The 11,395-nt window shown below is 39.1% G+C and overlaps 2 protein-coding genes across 3 annotated transcripts; one reads left to right on the forward strand and one right to left on the reverse strand.

Annotated features, from left to right (window-relative positions):
* The first annotated feature begins 688 nt into the window (after positions 1-688).
* LOC122012133 (leishmanolysin-like peptidase) lies at positions 689-10,186 on the forward strand. Of its 2 annotated transcripts, XM_042568581.1 has the most exons (18): positions 689-1,087; positions 1,654-1,843; positions 1,916-2,016; positions 2,105-2,245; positions 4,378-4,510; positions 4,588-4,701; positions 4,806-4,879; positions 4,949-5,023; positions 5,126-5,218; positions 5,305-5,365; positions 5,448-5,780; positions 6,119-6,245; positions 6,437-6,536; positions 7,088-7,157; positions 7,234-7,380; positions 8,226-8,321; positions 9,025-9,341; positions 9,691-10,186. In XM_042568581.1, exons 1-18 carry the CDS (start codon positions 1,022-1,024, stop codon positions 9,898-9,900), a joined length of 2,448 nt encoding a protein of 815 aa, XP_042424515.1. In that variant the 5' UTR covers positions 689-1,021; the 3' UTR covers positions 9,901-10,186. The 2 variants fall into 2 exon arrangements, with proteins under 2 accessions (XP_042424515.1, XP_042424514.1); XM_042568580.1 differs by having other exon boundaries at positions 690-1,087; positions 1,654-2,016.
* Positions 10,187-10,291: 105 nt separating this feature from the next.
* LOC122012134 (pathogenesis-related thaumatin-like protein 3.5) lies at positions 10,292-11,384 on the reverse strand. The gene is made up of 2 exons (XM_042568583.1): positions 11,325-11,384; positions 10,292-11,244 (listed from the first exon to the last, which is right to left on the reverse strand). Exons 1-2 carry the CDS (start codon positions 11,362-11,364, stop codon positions 10,490-10,492), a joined length of 795 nt encoding a protein of 264 aa, XP_042424517.1. The 5' UTR covers positions 11,365-11,384; the 3' UTR covers positions 10,292-10,489.
* Positions 11,385-11,395: the final 11 nt, after the last annotated feature.

Here is an 11,395-nt window from a genome sequence, read left to right on the forward strand (position 1 = left end):
GCAAACTGCCGAAGGCTAGGGGAGTTTTAGCTTTACGATGGAGCAATAAATTATTATAAATAATGTGATGATGTCAAATCCCGACCCCTATTCATATTTTTTATGGATCAAAAGATGAATCATATGGAATTATAGTCAGATCGTGATGGTGATCCGACCGCAATTGATTGCGATCCCTCTCTGAGTTTACTGGCCCTTAGGTTATATTTTGGGTCGGAGCGGATGGCTGGAGGTCACCCGAAGGTCATCCTCGCTCGGAGACCAACAACTTGATAACTTGCCCACCATCAACGATTTTCAGACGGCCTCCGACCACCCGTCCCGACTCAAACTATAACCAGGGGACGATAAACTTAGAGAGAGATCATAATCAATCACGATTGAATCGTCGCTACTATCCGATGTAATTTATATCATTCTTCCTTGGTCCAAAAAAACATATACAAGGAGATCTCTACGCGTGACAATATTATTATTTTTTTATAAACAATATGTATTTAACTATTTGAATCTATTAATTTTCAAATGATTAAATTAATCTTATAAAAATTTAATAATTAACCACCTAATATAATGAGTAATGGGATAACAGCTCAATAGCATCGTAGCGGTCCGTTATGATTATTAAAACGTGTTATGAGATTGATGAAATATATTTATTTTTCCTAGTGGATAATAAGTTGGCGACTTGGTAAAATAATTGCTTGCTTGTTTTTTTTGCGAGTTGAGGGCTACAGCGGACCATCTCCTATGACCTTCCCCTAAACCTCCCTCCCCTCTCCGCTCCCGAGTTCCGACCGACGCCCGTTACATTTCGACCTCGGACACCGTCGCTGCTCGTAATGGCGATCCGATTCGGTATCAGTAAGACATTTGGAATTTCGTGATTTTTGCAGAAAAGGATAAGTAGTAGCTCCTTTTGGTGAGGGCGGCGGAGCGCCGCCTGTCGTCGTCGGCGGTGTGGATGGGCGACCTCTTGGAGTTTTGATGGAAGTTGCTCTTGTAATTTTTGAGTCGATATATGGAGGTGAAGCCTTCGCTTCCTCGTGGGGTTGCTGCATTTCGTGGGTTGGTCGTGGCGCTTCAGGTACACTAGTTTGGTCACTTGATCTCTGAGATTACTGAAGTTCTAGGGAACTTTTTACACTGTGGGCGAGAAGGATAGCAGACAAACTTGTCGTATTGAGAATTGGGGCAGCCTGTTTGACTTGCTTCGTGATCCTGGAGAAATTTGTCAATGCGGTGTGGAAGGGATTGGTTGGGTTTGGGTTTAACTGATTGTTTTTGTGGGAAAGAAACTGTCTCCCTGGATAGTTTAAGTCCGCTCGCAGTATCTGATCAGAGTGACTTCGGTTACAGCAAGCTGTTTCGTTTGTAGATCGTATTGATATCCTTTACCCTCCTGATTTTCTCGTATTGTTTCTGCTGAAGCTTAATCGGCTTCCTTATCCTTTGGGAGAAATTATCTTTATTATTATTTTTTATCGGATCACTCAACTCTGTTGAGAGTCTGCAGTGCGATCCTTTTGGTATCTTGGATACCTTCCTTTTCACATGCTTAATATTCGTTTTTTTTCCAATACGTGCGTGGTCTTTAAGATAATTTTTGCCAAACACGAAATCATACAATGTATCTACTACCCTGCTTTACAGATAGTGTTGCTCCTGGTGAGTATTGGTGGCACTGGTGCAGCACCTCAAGACAGAAAGCCTCAGCTTGGACAACATTCTGAAATTTGGGAGAAAGATGCTTATCGCACCCATTCATGCATCCATGATGACATACTGCATCAGAGGCGGCAACCTGGGAGGAAAGAATACTCGGTTACTCCTCAAGTTTATCGTGAGTCCAGTATGTCAGATTCAGATGTACATCGCGGAAGAACTTTGCTTGACATCTCTGCATCATCTTCAGCACAAAAGAATGCAAAACAGCCTATCCGTATACTTCTAAACTATGACGCTGTTGGGCATACTTCCGACAGAGATTGTCGAAATGTTGGAGACTTGGTAAAGGTAATTCGTATCAAGTATATTATTTTCCAACTGTGCAATCAGGCCTTCAGTTTTTTTGGCATAAATTAGTCTTCTCTGGTATTGTCAGCATGGTGAACCTCCTGCAGCATCAATTCCTAGGATTCCCTTGTGCAATTCGCTAAGAGATCAACCAGTATTTGCAGATTGTTGGTACAACTGCACTTTCGAGGATATTCCAGGGGAGGACAAAAAGAAACGTCTTCAGAAGGTATTGTTTTAGCTACTTCATAAGATGTTCACTAAACTTTAGGAGTTTCATTCCGGAAGACATAAGATGCAATTTGATGCCATCTTGAACTTCAACCTAGCCATATAGCTACTATGATGGTTTGAACACTTTTAGTCAATTGTCCAACATTCTTTATGGCAATTATGATGGATTGTGAACCAAAATTAACATGATACCCTAGTGGTGCTCATATAGTAACTGATGGGTTAGTTGTATGGTTCATTGGCCTCTATAAGCCTGCTAATTTTTTCCTGAGCTTATACATTCTATTCACATCTCACATGCCTCGTGCTATTAATTAATCTTTAGGTTCTCTTATTAGGTTAAGTTATTAGAATTCATATTTGAAGGAATCTAGTGTTAGTTTTGGGCAAAGGAATGGGCTACTTGTAATTGGAGATCTGGCAATTGCCATTGGATAGACATGCCAATACTAAATGTTTTAGTGTATAGAATTTGGGCCTTGACATGGATGTCAACAGGTAACCAGTGAACATGATGACATCTTGGTTTAGCCCCACATCTGAAGTCTGATGATTGTCATCCTGTTGAGCCTACCCATATTATGTTGTTTTCTTGACTCACATGGTCGGATTATTTAATTAAGGGTCACTTCTCTTATCATGTTCAATATGCATACTAATAAAATTAGATGGAAACTACATCAAGGCAAAATAGTAGGTTGATAAAAGACAATACATTCTGTTGGTTTTAATGTCATTTCAAACCATAGAAAACGTCTTATTGAATGTGGCATACCACCAAGTGGTCTCCTTGTTGGAGAAAAGCAAGCATGCTTGTTCTTACAATGAGAGATGCTTTTTTTTTTAACTACATCTTGCTCGTCTAGATGTCAAAATAAGAAATGATCAACTTTCTGAGGATTTAATGCTTGCTTAAAAAACTATTTGAATCGGCAACTCATGAGATTTGTATTATTATTTCACTAGTGTGAATTTGGTGCAACACAAGAATAAGTAATCTCATATTGAGAAATAAATAGTTTCATTCACATAACAGAACTCATGAAGAGGAAATTTATTAAGCAAAAGATGATTAACATGGGGACTAATATCCCTTTTAATGATTCCAACTCAAATAAAATTGGAAATAAATTAAATATTGTTGGAAAGAGTGATCCTATCCTAAGATGGCTCAATCAAACTTTGAACAAATCTCATATCCTCTAATTATCAAAATTATCAAATCAAAACTAACAAAATTAACTTGTTCTCCTAGATATATCAAAATAAATTTTCACAAAGTGTAATATTGTTAGAACTTAAATTCAAGTTTGCATTAGGATCCTTAAGATTTAGCAATCAATGTTGGATAACATTTATTGGACAATTTCATCCCAAGTTTATGAGATTTATATTAAATAAATATTCTAGGCTTTGTTTTTATTTGCTCCACATATTATTTTGTTTTGGATGAATTATCAAATTATGAGCGTAAGTGGAATACAAGAGATTGTTGTGGGTAATCTATATCTATCTCTGTACCATATGAAAGTTTCTGAGATTTCTCCTATCTATTATTTCATTATTTTTATAAGATGCCTTTTATTTTATGCCATCATAAGATTTTAATGTAGATACTGTTTCCATTTTTATTGAAAAATGGCAATAAAACTCAAAATTGCTCGACTCACACACACATATTATATAACTCCAAAATGATAGACCAGATCTCATTGGTCACACACACACGCACACAAATCATAGCATTGCAAGCATAATGGTGAAATAGGATACCCTTTAAGGAAAGAAAAATAATGAAATGAACATTTTTTAACTCATGGTCACTTTCCCAAAGTTTTCTTTGAAATTAAAATTCAAAATTCTATTGTCAAGCTAAACAAGAATCTGCACATCCATTTATATATTAAAATTGGAAATCTAGAATGTAGTAGTAAAATTCAATGATATGTAACCTGCTTGAAAATGGTTGAAACCTATTCAAAACTAACATCTTTGTATATTCCATTCATTTGACCCCTTCTTAGTTTGAACTTGGGCACTATTTCATTCTAAATACTGGTAGCTATACTCAAATTTCCATTTTGGAATTAATGTTTAATTATTTTTGTTCATTAAAATCTTAAATAGGCACTTGACCAAACTGCACAGTGGTTTAAAAGAGCTTTAGCTATTGAACCTGTCAAGGGGAATTTGCGGTTAAGTGGATATTCCGCATGCGGACAGGATGGTGGGGTGCAAATTCCCCGTGAATATATTGAAGGTATCTATCCTCAAAGTTCTATATATGGCTTCGTTTCAGTTTAGGTGTCCTGTCTTCAGTTGCTCTATACAATGCAGATGGTGTTGCTGAGGCAGATCTGGTTCTCTTAGTAACTACCAGACCCACAACTGGCAACACTCTTGCTTGGGCAGTAGCATGTGAGAGAGATCAGTGGGGTCGTGCAATTGCAGGTGCTATTTATGCAACAATTCAATTGTCATCCACAAACTTCTTAGTGATTGTCTGAAATTATTCTATTTATCTATTTTTATTCTTAACTTTATGCATTTTGTAGGCCATGTAAATGTGGCACCTCGTCATTTAACTGCTGATGCAGAAGCATTGCTTTTGGCTACATTGATGCATGAGGTTGGTAGGTGCTCCACTAAAGAGGTTTACGCCATATGCTTGGTAACTGATGGGAATCTGACTTCTTAGGTTATTCATGTCTTGGGTTTCGATCCTCATGCCTTTGCACATTTCCGCGATGAGAGAAAAAGAAGGCATAAGCAGGTGTACTTTTCTTGCAGCTGTTAATAATTTTAAACCTATTCTGTTAGCCTGTACCAGCAGCTCTCTACCTTTGATATCCATGACTCCCTGTCTGGTTTTTAGGTCACTATACAAATTACGGATGAGAAGATTGGGCGCATGGTCACACATGTTGTCCTACCTCGAGTTATTATGCGTGCTAGATATCATTATGGTGTAAGCTGAAGTTTTGAGAATCAGTTTAGTTATCTGAAATTTAAGATTATGCATTCTCTCACAGTACAATTTTCATGTTATGCCAGGCATTTTCTGAAAACTTCACTGGTTTGGAGTTGGAAGATGGAGGTGGTCGTGGTACATCAGGTGCTTTTTTGTTCATGAGTACTGTTAGTTTCCATTTGATACCACTAAAGTGGTGTTCCAATGATGCTAAAATATATGGCAGGTTCTCACTGGGAGAAAAGGCTTATGATGAATGAAATTATGACAGGATCGGTTGACACAAAATCTGTAGTTTCACAGATGACATTGGCTCTCTTAGAGGATAGTGGATGGTACCAGGCTAATTATAGCATGGCAGAATGGCTTGATTGGGGTTGGAACCAAGGAACTGAATTTATTACATCTCCTTGCAACCATTGGAAAGGGGCATATCATTGCAACTCTACACAGTTGTCTGGTTGTACATACAATCGGGAAGCGGAAGGGTACTGTCCTATTGTTAGTTATAATGGTGACTTGCCAAAATGGGCTCAATATTTCCCACAGGCTAATAAAGGTATGGTTGGATTCTATGAAATTTTGATCTTGTCTCTAAATGATGTTCTTTATCTTTCATTGTCTCATATAATAACTAAATTACCAATTAGTCATGACATGGATCTTGTCTCACAACTTCTGTTGTGCACTGAAATATAAAACTTGAAGAGAATTGATTTATACATAGCATAATAGATCCACATGGTGTTTACTTTCGGATATAGTGTGGCCAACTTCCCTTTGTGAATGACTTTATTTTGTCATTATAAACCAAATTAATCCTTTAATATATAACATGTAGTACAAGCTTCAGTATTATGTTTTTCTGTGGCTTTTACACTTACCACTTTAATGCAGGTGGGCAATCATCTTTGGCAGACTATTGTACCTATTTTGTTGCTTATTCTGATGGTTCATGTACAGACAGCACTAGTGCAAGAGCATCAGACAAGATGTTAGGTGAAGTCCGAGGATTTAACTCCAGGTAAGATGACAAACAATTAACCAATATTTAGTTGCTTGTTATTTTTCTTATTGGGAAGTGGTTAGGTAAGCAAGTGCATCAAAACAATTGTATAAGAGATATATGATTGAAGCATTTTAACTTTGAAGCAGTAGGTAAACTTATACTTTGAGTTTTTTTTTTCATCTTCTAATATGCTACATACTCGTCAGATGTATGGCATCTTCATTGGTGTGTACAGGCTTCATTAGGGGATCTATGACCCAGGAAAATGGCTGTTATCAACATAGATGCAGCAACAATTCTTTAGAGGTAGATGATTCTTTATATTGCATATTCTTTCTTTTATTTTCATTTCCATTCTTTTGTTTGATTCTTTATATTGCATATTCTACCATTTTTGGAAGAGCAGTAAAGATATGGAACACCGATATGTTATACTTCCTGTGTTATGGACTCATTTAAGTGCATTAATGTATTGTTTGGTTGGGAGTACGGCTCGAAGACAAATCAAAGTAGCAGAGGGTGAGCTGTAGCTATATGTTCTTTGTTATCTTAATATATTGCTTGTTGGTCTTTTTGCATATTTAGGTATACGTAGTTCCTTTTGTTGATGCAATTCCCAGTATTAGCATCATTATTATACATGGTTTTGTTCAGTGGTATAAATCCCTCCAATATTTGCTTTATTTTATTAACATCAGCATGGTTCCCGCAATGATTTTTTTGTTCAACAAACTTGTTTAAATAATTATCATATGTGTTATTTGTTTGTTGATGTTCCCATACGACATATAACCTGTTTTTTATCATTTGCAAAAAATAAAAAAAATCTAGTTCTTTTGTTTTGTTTGTTTGTCTAGGTTGCTGTGGATGGTATCTGGAAGATGTGCCCTGAAGCTGGTGGTCCTGTTCAGTTTCCTGATTTTCATGGTAAAATTCTTTTCTGTGCTTAATCAATCCATATAATAATGTTTATGGACAATTATATTCAAACTTGATGTTGCAGGTGAGCTGATATGCCCTCCACATCACGAGTTATGCAGCCATCTGAATGTAAATGGACAGTGTTACAACTCTTGTAGTTTTAATGGTGATTGCATTGATGGGAAGTGCCAGTGCTTTCTAGGGTTTCATGGCAATGACTGCAGCAAAAGTAGGTTTTACATGGTTATGTCCTTTTCCTCATCCAGTTACTAGGAGTTTAATTGGCTAATCCATCTGAATCACATACTGCAATGCCTTGACATCCATACCAAGGATATTTCTCATGTTTACTTACTTTTGTGTCCATCTGAATCACATACTGCAATGTCTTGACATCCATACCAAGGATATTTCTCATGTTTACTTACAATTGTGTCCATCTGAACCACATACTGCAATGTCTTGACATCCATACCAAGGATATTTCTCATGTTTACTTTATATTTATTCAAGAGAAATGCTTTACAACTGTATGATTAAGCTGTAGTTGTCAAATGACTGAATTGTGTTTTTCCTGTTAACCATGCTTGTCTGTTCCCAAGTTTGAGAGAGAACTTTGAGACTAGTTATGCAAATCCCATCTCATAATTTTGAAAAGCTGAATAAGTACCTTTTGGAAGTAATGTAGAATATCATTGCCACTTATTTTCTACCGAATGTGTACAGTATCCCACCCTAACTTCAATTAATTAAATATGCAACTTCTTCTGAGGCAATTAATTGAATATGTTTTACTGAATATCTACAATATTCCTCCCTAAGCTTAGTGAGTCAATTATACAACATTACAAAACTTATGCTTAATAGTCATGTTTCATTGTCATGCACTAATGCTCTGGAGCAATCTGATGCTTCTTCTTGGGCTTTTTGGTTAAAATACAGCTGCTTCTGTTGCCCTGTACACTATTGTGGTCACAAGATCATGATATCCTTAGTACTTGTTAATGCTAATTAATTGTTAACAAATTTTACTCTGTCCATACTTTTCACTTAATGAACAGTGCTCGTGTGCAGAATCATGTCCAAGGAAGTGTAGTGGACAGGGCATGTGCCATCCAGATGGCATTTGTGTGTGCAAAAGTGGGTGGACTGGAATTGACTGCTCTACAGGTATTTATTTTATGATCCTGAATTCTACTGCATTTCAAAACTAGTTGCTGATGCCTTTAATAGAGAACATGGTTTCAAAAAGCACATGGGGGCAATGCTAGAATACTTAGCCTATATGTTGTATGCTAATGCATAAACCAACATAGCCTATAATGGTATACTAATGCAGAAACCAACACATGCAGTTCATATTAAACAAACATCTAAGAATACTTCTATGGATATCCCAGTTACTTGTACAGTGTAATGTCTAAGTTTACATCCATAATATTTTATATCAAAATCATTAACCTAAGTAATCCGTATGAAAGAAAAATAAGGCATGCCAGATATTGTTTAAATGATTGATCTACCAATTACATAAATGATACAGTTATAATGGATAAAACATATAATAAATATCAAAATACATAGAAATATTAAAAGGGTGAATGCTTACAATTACTAGGGTTTATCTATATCACTAAACCATTTTACAAAAAACTTCACTAGTATTGATCCATATAAGAGAAAATTTATGTATTATTGTACTCATCATTTTGTATGTCATTCTAGACACTCACTGTGTTCCTTCCTCTTAGTTTGATCATTGTGATCTATTTTGAATTCATCCATATTTGTGATGGCACATATTATTTTTCAAAACCATGGTAGATGTAGTGAGTGAATATAATAACTGAATCGCCAATGCATGTTTTTGCAGCTGTATGTGATGAGCAGTGCAGTTTGCATGGAGGAGTCTGTGACAATGGCGTCTGTGAGTTCCGCTGTTCGGATTATGCAGGTTATACTTGTCAGAAGAGCACGAGATTGCTGCCAAGCCTCTCTATCTGCAGTGATGTGCTAGCTCGGAACATTTTTGGACAACACTGTGCACCGAATGAACCCAGCATAGTGCAGCAGCTAGAAGCAGCAACAGTAATGCCTAACTACAACAGATTAATGCCAGGCGGACGGACTCTTCTTAGTATTCTGGACAATGGCTACTGTGCAGCTGCCGCAAAACGACTCGCCTGCTGGGTGGGTATCGCTTTTTCTTTGGACCTGAAAAATGTTAAATTTTTTTTTAGTTCTATGCTGTTGAACAAGGATTTTAATAAATTCTATTAGGCTACCAGTAGTTTCAAAAAGGAAGAGTCCATTAAACCTGTTGATTCAGATATGCATTTGCTCTTAAAAACAGACTTGATATATCATTTTTAACACCCGTACTTACTGTGCCTTGCCTACTGCTAAACTCTTCAATTTAATTCAATACAGTTACTGTCCAGTATTAGTAACTGCCAATAATCCATCTTCTTGGCGCTTGCTCGTTTTTGTTTATCAATGGCACTGGAAATTTTAGTTTGACTGTCTTTTCCTGTCACAGATCTCAATCCAACGGTGTGACGATGGAGGCAACAGGCTTCGCGTGTGCCACTCTGCTTGCCAATCATATAACGCAGCATGTGGAGCAACTCTTGACTGCTCTGACCAGACGCTTTTCAGTACAGAGGAAGGGGATGAACAGTGTACAGGCTACGGTGAGACAAAACCTTGGTGGCAAAGACGCTTCAGCAGGCCCTACTCACAATACTAGTGGCAATTGTAAAGTTTTTATTTTTATAGTTTTTTTTTTACTCATTTCGCTTACTCATCCCCCATTTTTAAGAGCAGCAACGCCTGTATTTTGTTTGTCGGGGCGAGGTTCCAATTTGACCGGCAAAAATAGCCCTGTAAAGGGTTTCATGGGTGTTTCTGATATACCAAGTAGGCTTTTTCAAAGAATAAGCCGGAGCTACGCAGTAATATTTGAACGACACTATGTACATTGGAAGAAGGAGATATTAGTTAAATTTACTAGTGTAGTCATTTACTTGTTATTATCTTTTTGGTTTTTCTCTCTTTTGTTGTCTGTTATGCCTTGTCTGGGATTAAGCAAAGCAAAGAATATGTTTCTCGTCTTGCATAGTTGTGGGAGAACCAAAGGCGGAGAAATTCCATTTGCTGCACGCTTGAAAACGTGTTAATTATATATTCCTGTGAGCTAAAAGTAACATAATATATGGTTACATGCTTTTAACGGTAGAAATACATAGCTATGTGGTTATGTCTCAATTCCTCTCTTTGTTCATACCTCCACTGGACGTGTAAATATAAACTTTATAGTTAGACTTGGAGGCTTAGAGCTAAGCCTGGTCGGCGGCGTCGGCGGTTGCGGGGCAGAAGGTGATGAGGTAGTCGGCAGCACCTGCAGTGCACGTGAACGTGCTGGTGGCATCGTCATAGGCGTAGCTGTACGCCGCAGGGCATGCCGCCTTGAATAGCTGCGAGTAGCGCGTTGGCCTGCACGTCGCGGGCGACCCGAAGGCCCCAGTGCAGCAGTACTCCGGCGACCCGAAGGCGTCGCACGCGCTCTTGCATGCCACCGTCTCCCCTCCTGGCTCCGCCGCCATCCGCAGCTCCGCCGGGCACTGCGCATTCAGGTCGGCCACGCACCCTGCGTAGCGGCAGTTATCGCCCGCCGCCGCGGAGGGGCGGATTCCGATGCCGATGTTGTAGCCGTCGACCAAGCTCACGTCGTAGAAATCTTTGGCGGCGCCGTTTCCGCCTCCGCCGAGGGTGAACTCGGCGAGGCTGACCGGCGGGACGCCACCGACCGCGCAGTGGAGGGCGCCGCCGCAGTCTCCGGTCACGCAGGAGCCGTTGGGAGGAGAGGAGGAGGAGGAGGCGAAGACGCAACGAGTGCGGGCCCAGAAGCGGCCGGACCAGCCAGGCGGGGCAGAGAAGGAGGCGGTGGCGCCAGGGGAAAGCTCGAAGCCGCCGCCGCCGAGGAGGCCGGCGCCATTGCCAGACAATGTGCCCGGCCAGACGGTGTAGGGGCACTTGTTCTTGATGGTGAAGGTGGTCCCCGCACCTTCTGCCGGCGATGCCCATAATGCCCCTGGATCAACAATACTCGATCGCAAATTAACTGTTTAGACACGCAAGTAATTTGGAGAAGGAAGTTAGGCGTTTGCATACCTGAGAAGAGTAACCATGGGAGGAGGAAGAAGAGCTCCATGAGAGAGACGGTGAAGGGATAGTTGCGGGGT

Source organism: Zingiber officinale, chromosome 8A (assembly GCF_018446385.1).
Source record: "Zingiber officinale cultivar Zhangliang chromosome 8A, Zo_v1.1, whole genome shotgun sequence".
Classification (NCBI taxonomy): domain Eukaryota; kingdom Viridiplantae; phylum Streptophyta; class Magnoliopsida; order Zingiberales; family Zingiberaceae; genus Zingiber; species Zingiber officinale.

Coding starts and splice junctions, on each gene's coding strand:
- LOC122012133 (XM_042568580.1), top strand. CDS start 1,022: ATGGAGGTGAAGCCTTCGCTTCCTCGTGGGGTTGCTGCATTTCGTGGG. Junction 6,537..7,087: donor GCAGCAACAATTCTTTAGAG/GTAGATGATTCT, acceptor TTGTTTGTCTAG/GTTGCTGTGGATGGTATCTG. Junction 7,381..8,225: donor TGGCAATGACTGCAGCAAAA/GTAGGTTTTACA, acceptor GCTCGTGTGCAG/AATCATGTCCAAGGAAGTGT.
- LOC122012134 (XM_042568583.1), bottom strand. CDS start 11,364: ATGGAGCTCTTCTTCCTCCTCCCATGGTTACTCTTCTCAG. Junction 11,245..11,324: donor CCCATGGTTACTCTTCTCAG/GTATGCAAACGC, acceptor TTGTTGATCCAG/GGGCATTATGGGCATCGCCG.